The 13,152-nt window shown below is 38.9% G+C and overlaps 1 protein-coding gene across 2 annotated transcripts in view; it reads right to left on the reverse strand.

Moving 5' to 3' along the window:
* Positions 1-174: 174 nt before the first annotated feature.
* Positions 175-13,152, reverse strand: part of GRAMD1C (GRAM domain containing 1C) — an 80,822-nt gene continuing 67,844 nt past the window's right edge. For both annotated transcript variants that reach the window (XM_033432132.2, XM_004272048.3), the window contains 6 exons: positions 12,482-12,585; positions 10,961-11,137; positions 9,776-9,833; positions 7,728-7,838; positions 7,403-7,508; positions 175-1,890 (listed from right to left, as the gene is read on the reverse strand). In XM_033432132.2, the coding sequence (XP_033288023.1) occupies positions 1,810-1,890; positions 7,403-7,508; positions 7,728-7,838; positions 9,776-9,833; positions 10,961-11,137; positions 12,482-12,585 (637 nt within the window). In that variant the 3' untranslated portion in view covers positions 175-1,809. The remainder of the gene's footprint in view (positions 1,891-7,402; positions 7,509-7,727; positions 7,839-9,775; positions 9,834-10,960; positions 11,138-12,481; positions 12,586-13,152) is intronic.

A 13,152-nucleotide genomic window follows, 5' to 3' on the forward strand; every position in this document is an offset into this window, starting at 1 on the left:
TCTTGCTCCAGAAAGCTGCATATTTGAAACGAAACTGCCCTAAGATGAGAGTCCTCTTTGGGTTTCACTTTTGCACAAAAATTTTTTTTAAAGGGTGTAGGCCCATGTATACGTTTTCACAGAAACAGGCTTTCTAGTTTGGGGAGGGTTTGACCGAAAAAGAAGGAAAACAACTCAGAGATTTGGGGTTTTATTGATATTCGATTTACATAGGCTCAAATACAATTAATTGAATGCATACATATTTAGTTGTAATTTACAAAGCAACTTAACTTTGGTAACTTTTTTTGAGGTATTTTATGAAGTACAGGTTTTAAAGAAATATCACAAAAATACTCAGCTTGTCAGTGACCATTTTTGTGAAATTAACAGAGAACAAGGTTTCAAGTTTACAATCCAGTCACTTTTGCTCAGTCAGACACATCATAAATCCTTATCAAAAAACCTCCAGGTAGGTACACTGGTATCCCAAGGTAGGTTAGTTGAGATTCGCCCAGAGAAACCCGTTTTTCCTCTAATCCAGTCAATAATTTCATTCTCTATGGGCATCTCGAAAATGACTTTAGCAATCCCATGTGGCTTGGGTGACTGGGCAAAGAAGAGACATCTAACTAAAGGCAATTGTTATTCAAGCAGTAAGAATATATACAAATTATTCTGCACTGTCCTTCTCTTGTTCCACAGACATCACTTGTATTGAGACACATACGCCTAAAAACTTTTAATGAAGAGCCAAAGCTCATGTCTGATTTACAACTTGTCAGTGCACTTATATTGGGAAAAAATGCCCCCCAAAGTCTTTCTTAAAGAGCTAAAGTTTGTGTCTGGTTTACAACTGACTAAAGCCACACATGTGAATGAGTAAATGAAGCCATACGTGGCTACTGAAAAGTAGTCCACAAATTATAATATTTTCAACCAGATGGCTCATTTCCACCATGAAAGTCTGCTAAGCTGAAGCGAAGCTTAGTTCAAGTATTCATTTGATCTGTCACTAACATGCCCAGATTTTAACATAATCTTCTAGTTTTTAAAACTCAGAGCATGGTTCTTCGTTTTGAGAGATGGTATCCTACATGTTTCCTTTTCCAAAATTGACTCTTCTGCCATATAATGTATGAAGAGCAAGATAATCTCACCTCTGAGAGCCACCTGAAGAAACACCTATTTCTTTCATAAAGATACCACATGGCTGAAGAACCTTTCAGATAATAATCATCAACATGCAGATTCAAAAGGTTTGACTACTGAATTTACACGCTAAATAAATGAAGACATTGTATTGATAATATTTATAGTACAAGAATCTATAAATGTTATAATAGATGCCTGAAAACTGATCCTTCAAAGTTAGTAATGATTTAGAGATTTCTTCTTATATTGTCTTCTTTATCCTCTTGAATGTATCTCAACTGTGAAAGCAGCCTATTGGACACATACTGATTCTGTACTAACAGATAAAGTGTCAAACTTCAAACTTCACTGTGAAAATGAGGCCATACCACTCCGTTCAGAATGTCTCATTTTCTTTTTGTATCACAGAAATTCAAATCCACAATATATTTCACGCTTCACTGGAGAAATTCACAGCTTAGAATTATGTATAAGAAATGAAAGGATGGATTCCTAAGGCCGTCAGAGACTAATTTTCCAATAAATGTTATTCAAAAGAATGTTAATATTAGAAGTACAAATAATGAGAAAATATGGAAATGTTCCTATGACAATTCAAATCCTTCACCCTCTAGTTTTCTTCAAGACGTTTTCTTTTGGTTCCACATATCTCTATAATTTTGGTCCTTAAGATCACTAGCTTTGGACAGCCATGCCTGTCTTGTTCTTATTTAGTAGATCAAAGGTTCTCTGAAGCATAATGAGTGAGCTCTTCAACTGCAAAGAAAATTTTCAAAATCAGATTGTTTAAATTTTTCTGGTTATCTGTATGCCAAAAGTTTGCATTTAATAAAATTCTGTCTATACTGATGCCCAAATAAAAGACTATAAAACACCTGATTCCTTCGGTTATCTGTCAGTGTGACTGCTAGCGTTCTTTTCATTTGCTGTAGTGTTGCACTTCTTCCTACAACGTATTACTGTGTGCTTTACCTCCCAATAACTCTATTCATCAAATGATCCAAAGTGAAGGGCTTGTTTACTGAAATGGTTTCTGAAGCTACAGTGGTCTCCCCACCATCCCCTAAACAACTCAAGTTCCACTCAAGGCCTTTGCTTGCTATTATGCTCACGTTCATCTTCACCTATCTAAAACTTACCCGTCCCACTGTTTCCATGCAGTTTTCCCTAATCATCCTGCCTCTAAACTCCTAAAGCTTTACTACTTACTTTGATGCTTAATTTTGTACTTTTTCTTTACAGTCTTTAACAATACACATGGACATCTGACATCTCTAATAAAATTGTAGACAACTTGAGAGCAAGAATTATGTCTTACATATGGACACCAAGGGGGGAAAACTGCGGTGGGGTGGGGATGGTGGTGTGCTGAATTGGGCGATTGGGATTGACATGTATACACTGATGTGTATAAAATTGATGACTAATAAGAACCTGCAGTATAAAAAAACAAACAAACAAAACAAAACAAAAATTTATTTCTTTTTTGTATTCATTCATTCATTCAACAAATATTTTTTGCTTACCTGTTAAATGCTGGGCACTGTGCTAAGTACTGGGTATACAATGGTGAACCAAATAGGCACTGTCCCTGCCTTCATGGAGCTTACAGACTAGTGAGAGACTCAGAACTAAAATGAATAATTACACAGATAAATATATACTTACACACTGTATGAAGATTTTCACTTGAACAACTGGAGGATAGTAGTATCATTTTTTGAAATTAGGTCAACTAGAGGAGAACTAGGTTTGGCTCAAGATGAAAACTTAATTCTGTTTTGGACATGATCAGTTCGGGATGCCTGTTAGCCTCGAGGTAAAGACGCCAAGTCAGCAAGTGGCTGTGTGCGTCTGGACTCAGGGAAGAGGTCAGGGTGAGAGACATGCTTTGGGAGCCATTGGCGCATGTGGTATTCCAAGTTAGGGGAGCAGCTAAGATCACCTAGAGGGCAGTGAAGGAGAAGGGAAGAGAATCTAACGCAAAAGCCTGCAGCACTGGGAGGGGACGAGCTCAGGAAGCGGAGATGGTTTTAACCAGCAAAAAGCAGTTTTACATTATGCTAAGTGGAAGCCAGGCATGAAAGACCGTATATTATATGATTCCATTTATATGAAATGTCCAGAATAGGCAAACCCATAGAAATAGAAAGTAGATTAGTGATTTCCAGGAGCTGAGAGAGTGAGGGATGGGAATGACTGCTCATGGGTACAGGGCTTCTTTGGGGGACGATAAAGTGCTCTGGAATTAGATAGTGGCGATGGTGGGACAAGCCTGTGAATTACACTAAAAATTCTTTAAAAGGTGAATTTTATGTTATGTGAATTATATCACAATAAAGCTGTGTTTTTTTCCATGGTTCCAAAGCAGGGAAGATTAGATACATTTCAAGAAAGGAATGGTCAGCTTTGTCAAATGCTGGCACTGTAAGATGAAAAGTTAAAAAAAAAAAAGGTATATTAACTTTAAAAGCCAGAGGTCACTGGGGAGCTTAGCTTGAGCAGTATCAGTGGAAGATATGGGGGAAGAAATCAAGACAGTGTGAGCTGAAGAGTGAGTGAGCGGATTAAATACAGGCATCCAATTTTTCTCCCTCCTGAAACACCACCAAAAGCACGGTAAAGGGATTTTTTTAAGACGTAAGTCCACAAGGACAGAGGAAAACAGAAAAGGTGACAATAGCAACACAACTTTGGAAACTGGAGAGCGGATGGATTACTTAGCAGCCCTGAAAACGCTGAATCCTAAGCTAACAGTAGGGAAAGCTGAGAACCAACCAAATGTACCCTGAAGAATCCTCTAAAGCCTCAGGAATTGACAGGCACCTCTGCAAATGGGAATAAAGAGGAAGGGACTGCAATAAGGATTGGATGAACTTTTGGACATGTGGCCTCTCCTACTACCTGGGCAGAAGTCTAAAGTCCTATTTTCTGGAGAGGATAAAAAAGAGGGTCTCTGGGCTTCCCTGGTGGCGCAGTGGTTGAGAGTCCACCTGCCGGTGCAGGGGACACGGGTTCGTGCCCCGGTCCGGGAGGATCCCACATGCCGCGGAGCGGCTGGGCCCGTGAGCCATGGCCGCTGAGCCTGCACTTCCGGAGCCTGTGCTCCGCAACGGGAGAAGCCACAACAGTGAGAGGCCCGCGTACCGAAAAAAAAAAAAAAAGAGGGTCTCTGGCAGTCTGGCCAGGAGGACACCAATACATCGTTAAAGACAGCAGTACCATACCAAAAATGGGGATTATACAAAAACGTGTATACTGCACGTTGAGATCATCCCTTTGCCCTGCCCTCCTCAATCTCTCTACTCTCACTCACCTAAAATGCTGGCAGCCATCCCTTAGTCCTTCAGGGAGGAGACTGGAAGAGTCTTCTCTGTGGAAACTGACCAATCCAAGAGAAAAAACCTAAAGATACTGACATCAGGATTTCTTAGCCAACGGCCCAGCCAGATCTACCAAGAAGTTCAGGGTAGACCAGCCCAACCCACACGATAAGAACTTTGGATGCATACAAGCAGAAAGCGAAGGACTACAGACATCTAAAGAAATCCTCTAACCCTAAGGATAGAAATCAAAACGGGGGAAAGGACCTTGCTGGAATGTGGGTATGCAAGAAGAAAAAAAAAAATGTTTTTAATTATCAGTAATATGGTCAGAGAGAAAGATATTATGGCCACTTAAAACGTTCACAATGCCATTAAAAAAGAAAATTCAGAGAAATGGCAGCTCTTTGAAATTAAAAACTTGTTAGCAAAAACTGAAAAACTCAGTAAAAGAATTTGAAGATTAAGTTGAGGAAATCTCTGAGGAAGTAGAACAAAAAGGCAAAAGGATGGAAGCTGGAAAGAAAAGGTAAGGTTAGACAACCTGTCCAACAGAAGGCAGACACCTGATTAGAGGTGCTATAGAAAGTCAGGGGAGAGAAGGTGGAGGAGAGGAAATCATCAGCCACACAGCTCAGTACATCCCAGGACGAAAGGGCACCAGTTTCCAGACGAAAGGATCAGGAATCTGACAGCCTCTGAATTCTCAGTAGTAACACTGGAAGCCAAAAGGCAATGGAGCAACGCCTTCAATGTTCTGAAGGAAACTTATTTCCAAGCTAGAATTCTATCCCCAGCCAAATAATTGATCAAAGGGGAAGGACAGAATAAAAAATTTCAGACAGGTGAAGTCTTAAAATATTTACCTCCATACCCTCTTTCTCAGGAAGCTACTAGAGGATATGCTCCATTAAAAGGAGGGAGGAAACCAAGAAAGCAGAAAACATGGGATATGGGAAACAGGAGGTGGGCAACAGGAGCCCCAAGATGATAGCTGTGCACCTGCAGAGAGGGCCACTGGCCCTGCCTGGAGCCCGTCAGAGGCTCCATGGATTGAAAACCTGAGGTGACCGAAGATGATGAGAGGAGACAGAGCATCAGGGCATGAAACACTTATAAACAATACAATAAAATAATCAACTGTAATAAGAAGACAATTTCAGGGGTAAGAAAAAGTAGCCGCGGTTCATTCTATGGCTCAGCTCAGAACAGTAAACTTAGTCAAAACAAAGCCAACACTGAATGCTGATCCAACCAAAATTACAACTTCCTTTGGAGGACGGGGGATTAGAAATGGGAGCATGAAGAGGTGAAAGAAAACAAAATCCCAGTCTCCATAACGGGAAGTCAAAAGATAACGTCTAAAACTGAAAAATCAAGAAGTATCAACACATGCTTGTGGTTTATAAATATGGAGGTAAACACCAGAAGAATAAACCAGGCGAGTTAGATTGTAGTCTTTGGGAAAGAAATGGAGAAGAGGATACCAGGATTGCTATTTTTCTGAACAACCCTGTAGAACAAGTTAACTCTTCATGTGAACGAGTGACTTTGGTGAAAATAAAACCTCAAAAAAGTGAAAGAGTTATAAACGATAAAATAGTGACAGCCAGAGTAGGCAACTCCGAGAGTGCCTGACGGTGAAAGGGAGGAGAGCGATAGATGAGCAGATAGAGAAGGATGTGGATGACGCAGGTTTTCTAATGTAGGAGATAAGAGAGCAGGGGAGGTGCTGATGGAAAGATCCAGCTGAATGAGGGAGTCTGAAGATGGGGAAGCTAGAGGGGCAGATGGAGTCTCCTGCCAACTCGTGCTGGGACTTGCATCCCACAGGTAGAGCAATGCTTCTAATGGAGTGCAGAGCAGGACGGGTGCAGCGACGGGGGAAGGTCTGTAGATCTGGTTATAGAAGGAGAGGGAGGGTCTCTTTTCTCCTTGAGGCATGGTCATGAGTTCAGAGTCAGCAGGAAATGAGTGGAGAGGATGAGAAGAAAAGTGAGAGTATGATCTACTCCTTGCTGAGGGGGAGGAGAAAGTTACTAACTGCAGGCACTGTGCATCTGAAGAGTGCCTAGCGGAAGCACCTTTAGTGCCCCACATGATGTTCTAAGAAATGCTCAATAACTGAATCTTCTAAAAAACAAACCAATGCATAGAAGAAAAGGATGGAAGCAAATAAAACAAAACGTTAAAAGTGATTATGTCTGAATGCTAGTAGGTTCTCTTCTATTCTCTATTTTTCAATTTTGAAAAGTACACATGTATTATATTATAATGGAAGTATTAGTCCTCATTTTTCAAAGGGAATCCTAAGTTTTGGTTCATAGAACCAAGCAGCACACATTGATGACACTATGTTCAAGAGATAACGCTTATAGCAAAACACCAAGACAACCTAAATGTTCCTTCTTCAGTGGAGAACTGGCAAAATAATTATGCCACATATGTACAGTTGAATTCTAATGCAGCTGTTAAAAGAAGAGGATATGGAAGCATCTCCATGATACATGGTTAATAGATAAAAACAAAATAATGAGCAGGTTAATAGATTAAAAACAAAATAATGAGCATGGTTAATAGATAAAACAGAATAATGAGCAATCTACCACTTCTATAAAAAGCTGATATTGAGCGTGAAATTTTATATAGAAGGACCAATAAAAAGAATGAGGTATATGTATACGAGCTGATAGGGAAACATCTTCAAAATATATTACTAATTGAAAGAAGAGGGTATGCAATGGTAAGTACAGTACGTTACCATTTTGTTAAAAACAAAAAGTACCAGTGACTATAAAATGTATAATCCAGAAACTGGCAAGGGTAGATGCCTCTAGGAGGGGGATTTCTTCAAATAATGGAACAGTAAATATTCTCTCACAACCAGAGGAGCAGCTGATTCACTGGGATGACTACTAAGTAATGTGGTACACAGAGGTGCTGACCTGTTCCAGCATCACGATGGAGTCCCGGAGCACTCCTTTTAAGCGATGGGCCTGATCTTTGCTCTTTTGAATATTTTCTGCTCTTGACACCATATCAGAGGCTAAACTGAAAGAAAAATACCATCTTAAAGATCAAAGGAATAGCTTCTAGGCTTTCATCTCTAGAAATCATAGTGCCCCATAAATTTGCAAATAAAACAAAAAAGTAAACAAAAAAGTTTATGACTAGAGAAGAGTTGGCAGATCAAAATCTCTAAAATTGGAATTAAGTTCCCTGCACCAAAGGAATTATTGACATAATAGGTTGTGAGGGAAGAAGACTTACTTAACAGATTTCTCTTCCTGGAGGTGAAGACGGTAAAAGGACTGAGCCGCGTACTCTATCTTTGACAGCTTCAGAAACAGCGTCACATTCAATAAAACCAGCAACAGCAAACTAGGCAGAGCAAGACCTGGTTAATCCACTATTACTCAGACCTAAAGCATTGCTAGTGCAGAATAGACACACAACACCTTCAAAAATGTATATTATCCAGACTAGTTTCCAATTATTATTATTTAAATCAATTACCCCTATTTTATTGTATGAAATACTTATTTGTAAGTATTCAGTGGATGTTGAGGGAACAGTTAGAAGATAACTAGTGACAATAAAGTCCCCAAACAAGCAGGTTGGGATTGTCCCTGACGTCTCTTCTCTGCTAGCAATCCCAGCCAGTGTGGATGTGCGACCACCGGTTGAGAAATCTACCATGTTAGCTTTCAAGATCTATTTTTGGGTGCTTTTGTCTTAAGCAATTACACATACATAATACTGCACTTCAGAAAGGAAATGAAGATCAATATGGATTTGATCTTAGATAGATCATGATGTACCTCTTATTCTCAGCAGAAGCCAAAACAAATTCACATTCACAAAATCACCGTTCAGCAAAAATTTCTTCTAGTTCAACTTAGACAAAATTTCAAATCCCAAACATACATTAATTGGATCATACATAAAATGTTACCTGCTAAATAAACTTACTCTGTTGGTTCTCACAATTGTATTTCAAGTGAATGAACGTATCTCATTACACATACATGCAAATACATAGGTGGCATAATATCTCTCTGATTTTTTCTGTTAAAATATTGACTTGCCCTTAAAAATACATCATATTCACTTTTACCCATCCAGAAGATTTTTCTTGAACGAAAACTAAGGTAGTAGCAAGAAAATCAAATCTATGAAATTATTGTGTCACTGAAATGGGGTATAGATCAACATTTCAACATCTGACTGTAAATCTTCTACAAAGTAATACAAAAGATCACAGATAATATTTACTATTCAAAATCGTCACAGCAAACCAATGGAAGCAGAATATGAAAACCTTTTATAAAACTCAAAAGGCACAACAAACATTTTGTATGTTCTGAAATCTATAATTAGAAAAAACAGCTGATATAAGAACTTCATTCCAAAACCCAGAGTGTATCATCCAGTCAGAACTAATTCAATTAAATGTGATGGACTACCTCAAGATCCAAGTACAGCCATGGAGAAAACAGTAGTCTAAATAAGACTGGCTGAGAAGATTCCAGTAGAACACTGAGATTCAGACTAATTGCCCCAGTATTTCTCACCCTACAATCCTCAGAATAACCTGCACATGTGTTTTAGAATACTACTGATTCCTGATCCCTACTCAAGACCCACTGACTCGATCTGTAGGACTGGGGCTGGGAAATCTGTATTTCAGCAAGTGATTCTTATGCACAGTAAAGGGTAAGGACCACTGGTCTAATCAAGTAGAGTAAATAAAATAGCATTGTTGGGATTTCATCAGCCTGCATATAAAAATATCCCTTTGGACTTCCCTGGTGGCACAGTGGTTGAGAGTCCGCCTGCCGATGCAGGGGACACGGGTTCGTGCCCCGATCCGGGAAGATCCCACATGCCGCGGAGCGGCTGGGCCCGTGAGCCATGGCCGCTGAGCCTGCGCATCCGGAGCCTGTGCTCCGAAACGGGAGAGGCCACAACAGTGAGAGGCCCGCGTACCGCAAAAAAAAAAAAAAAAAAAAAATTCCCTTTAAATTTATGGTACTTCCCTAAAAATCTATGATGGTAGAAACAAATCAGATTACTTTAAAAAACAAAAACATTTACTGAACGTGTATTTGGTATTCCCTCGAATTTAACAGTTCTTCTGAAAATCATTCAAAAACTATCAGACTGAAGCATATAAAATTACTGCTTTTGTAGGCCAAAATTGGTCAAATTGTGATAATTTCTATATAACAATATACAAATACATTCAAATTCTTTTGGAAACCATTAAAAGATAAGTGAGGACACAAGCAAACTAAGCGTTCAACACAAATACTTACAAAATACTCATCACCACAATAAGGATGGTGTTATAGCTTTCAATTTCCTTTTTCTTTCCTGCAAATTACAAAAAAAGGCCGATTTAGAATCAGGATTGTTTAATTTCATTTGAAAAGTACTGGAAAAGAAGTTTTTTTAATTATTTGTAAAGACAAAGTGATTTACAGTGAATTCCCTGCACCCCTCTTCTGACTTTTGATATCCTGAGTATTAGTAAACAAATCTACAAAAAGAAACCCTGTATCAGTTCTGCAAATTTGGCCTATATGACAGATTAATTTGTTCTAAAATTAAACAAGCAATTCAATATATCATGTATGATCTCTAGCTAAGTTCCATCTCTGCAAATAATATTTGAAATAGTTTTACGTATAATGCTTCCCTCCTTAAAAAAAACTTTTTTAATCATCCTCCCCTGTTCTCTGTTTCCCAAATTTTGTTGCCAAGTCCCAAAATGAAAGAGCTATTAAGTTGAAATGGTAGAAAAACATATTCACACTAAGATGTAAACCTCAGGAAAGGATCTGATAATGTAGAAGGATGAGAAGGTATGACAGCTTTATAGCACTGAGAGGGAGGGAACAACAGTTAGTAGGGGCAAGATGTCTTCAAAATTGAGAGTAGAGATAATCAAAGTCACCTTCTATCTCTGCAATTTTGCTGGGCTGGCCCTGATAGTACATAAGGATTAAAAGCATACAAACATGGTAGTAGATTCAAGGGTAGAAATCAAATGTGTACAAATGCTAGGCAGGAAGTTAATGAGTGAAGCGTCCAGCAATAGGGTAAGAGTCATGGGGACTGGTGACCTGGGGAGAGTGCACACTCGGTCAAATGGGGCAGCTACTACTAAGCTCCAACCACCTGCTGCTACGAAGGGATGTGGGTCCAGGGCTGCCAGATCTGAGACTCTATATAAAAATGTCCAAAGTTTAAAATACCATGTGGGCCCAGTAAAATATTTCTACTGGCCACATGCCTGCCATTTTGTAACTGCTCCTTTATACTTATATATTGGTTTTCTTTAAGGAAACCAGAGTTCGACAAACATTATTGGAAAAGGAGAGGAGAAAGGGAGACCTCCTAACTGACGTGTCTTATAAACAAGAGGCATATTTGGCTTCATATAAAATAAACTTATAAGGAAAAAAAACTTTCATCTCTGTTTACCAGGTAACAGCTACCTGTAATATCCCCTTTGGCATCTAAGCCCAGGTCTCCAGAAGAACGCTGAGAAGAAAGTTTAGGAGCTGTTTCTGCTGTTCTGTTGACTGTTCGCCTTCTCCTTCGTAGGTCACTAAGTTTTCCAGGGTCTTCAATGGGCTGATTTACCATAGATTCTTCCATTAACAAATCTGATTCTAAGAAGAAAACACTCTTTAGATAGTGGAGAAACCTTCTCAACTATAAGATACTGGGGGGTTGGTCACTGTTTTGTTCTCAGTTTGCTTTTTTTTTAGACCTTGGTAACTTTCTTTGACTATTACTCAGATTCTTATGGCCTAGATTCAAACTTTACTCTTAATGAAAAGTTTTGTATGATGATCCCATAATGAGGCTGCATTATTCTAGGAAGAATGAACTGTATTAATTAATGACAGGATCATCAGAGCAAATTTGCCATGTGCTATATTAAATATTAATGTAGAGATTTCAGTTATGGAAACAACCCACTTACATTGGATCATTAGAAAGATTTCCAAGATAGATTATAGTACTTGGTTGTCAATCTCAAAGGAAGGGGAAGCATATAATAGTTCTAATTTACAATGAGGCTTTGCAAAAAAGGAAGCACTAGTAAAGAAAATCTGCCAACAACCTATCAATAAAAACCTCATTTTCCACATTTGTTTTAACCTTTCCCTTCACCAGATTTTTCAGTAGAAGTTCATTATCTAGTGGCCAAACTCATTTCTGAGTTTCATTTTTCTAGTGATCTGGAGCTTAATAATCAAATAACCAAAGACAAGGAAACAAGGAAAATAAATAATCAACAAGCTGGATGATGAAGCCTTAAATTACCCTCAGTTGATTGGCCACCCCCTTTCCTTTAACTAAAATTAATTATGCTCACATATGTATATATATATGTTTTTTCCTCATGTATATTTTAAAGAATATCCAAACAGAACAACTACATCACCTCCCCAGTCTAGTATCCACCTCCACCAAATCCACACATGTACGTGGTACCATTGCTAGGTGGGCCTGCGTAAACCCAGGAGAGCTGCATTGGTAAGGGAGATGTGGGCCTGAGGAGGCTCCAGACCTTCGTGGGTACAAGTGCATACTTGTGACCGGATTACCCAGTCCCTCACTGCAGGCAGCTTCCTTGGCTCCTTACAGAGGGAGGGAGTGTGACAGCTCCTAACTGTGTGATCTTGGGCAAGTCCCTTAACCTCTCTGTGTGTTTCAATGGAAAAAATAATAATAGTACTTATATCTCACAGGGTTGTAAACAACAGGTTGATATTTATAAAGCACACAGAACAACGTCTGGCATATCACAGGCATGATATAAGTGTTTGGGAGACCAATGAAAATTAGAAGTGTTGAAATTCCGAGTGGAGTAGTTGGAACCACTTCAGCAGGAGTCATTCCAACATCACCTACCAGTTCCTGCTATGAATCCAAACGAAGAATCCATCCATTCTGTTAATAAATGCCATTTTTACAAAAATAGACAAATCAAGAAATTTACAGACCAAGCTGTTTGAAATAGTCCGCCAAGGAACTCCAGGAATTCTTCTCAATTAAAGATTTGACAATGGCCCACGGTTGTTTTCTGTATTTCAAATCTGTTGAAACTCTAATAGATAAGGAAGAAAGAAGAGTATTTAATTTACAAATTTTAATTATATTATTAACATTACAATTAGATGTAGGAATGAATTCAGCGGAAAGCCAAAAGGATTCAAAGTCATTAAGACTATTAAAAAAAAAATTGTTCACTGATAATGAATTCTTTAAAAAATTACTGGGCGCTGCTAAAATTTCATCAACTTGGCATTTTATTTCTTTCCTTTCTCTAACCCTGAATTTTCTTTACTTAAATAGCAATAAAGGCTCAAAATAAATTTTAAATTTCCTAAATGCCTCGTATAGAAAATCTCTAGTGGTCATACATTAGCTGCAAGTCACTACATTAGCTGAGACTAGGCCAGTTGTGTGATGGCCCAGCACCATCTTCAACACGCCAACATTTCTGGTCTCCCATCGCAACAGAGCTGTTAACCGCCCACCATGTGCTCCTCAAGTCTCCCAGTCCCCTTGCCATTAAACGGGGTCCTGCGAGCATTTCTGGCCACTGGACTGCGAGCACAGCTCTACAGCTCTCTCTTCCAGTGGCAAATGAAATAACACGTATTCTGGATTG

This window comes from Orcinus orca, chromosome 5 (genome assembly GCF_937001465.1).
Source record: "Orcinus orca chromosome 5, mOrcOrc1.1, whole genome shotgun sequence".
Taxonomy (NCBI): domain Eukaryota; kingdom Metazoa; phylum Chordata; class Mammalia; order Artiodactyla; family Delphinidae; genus Orcinus; species Orcinus orca.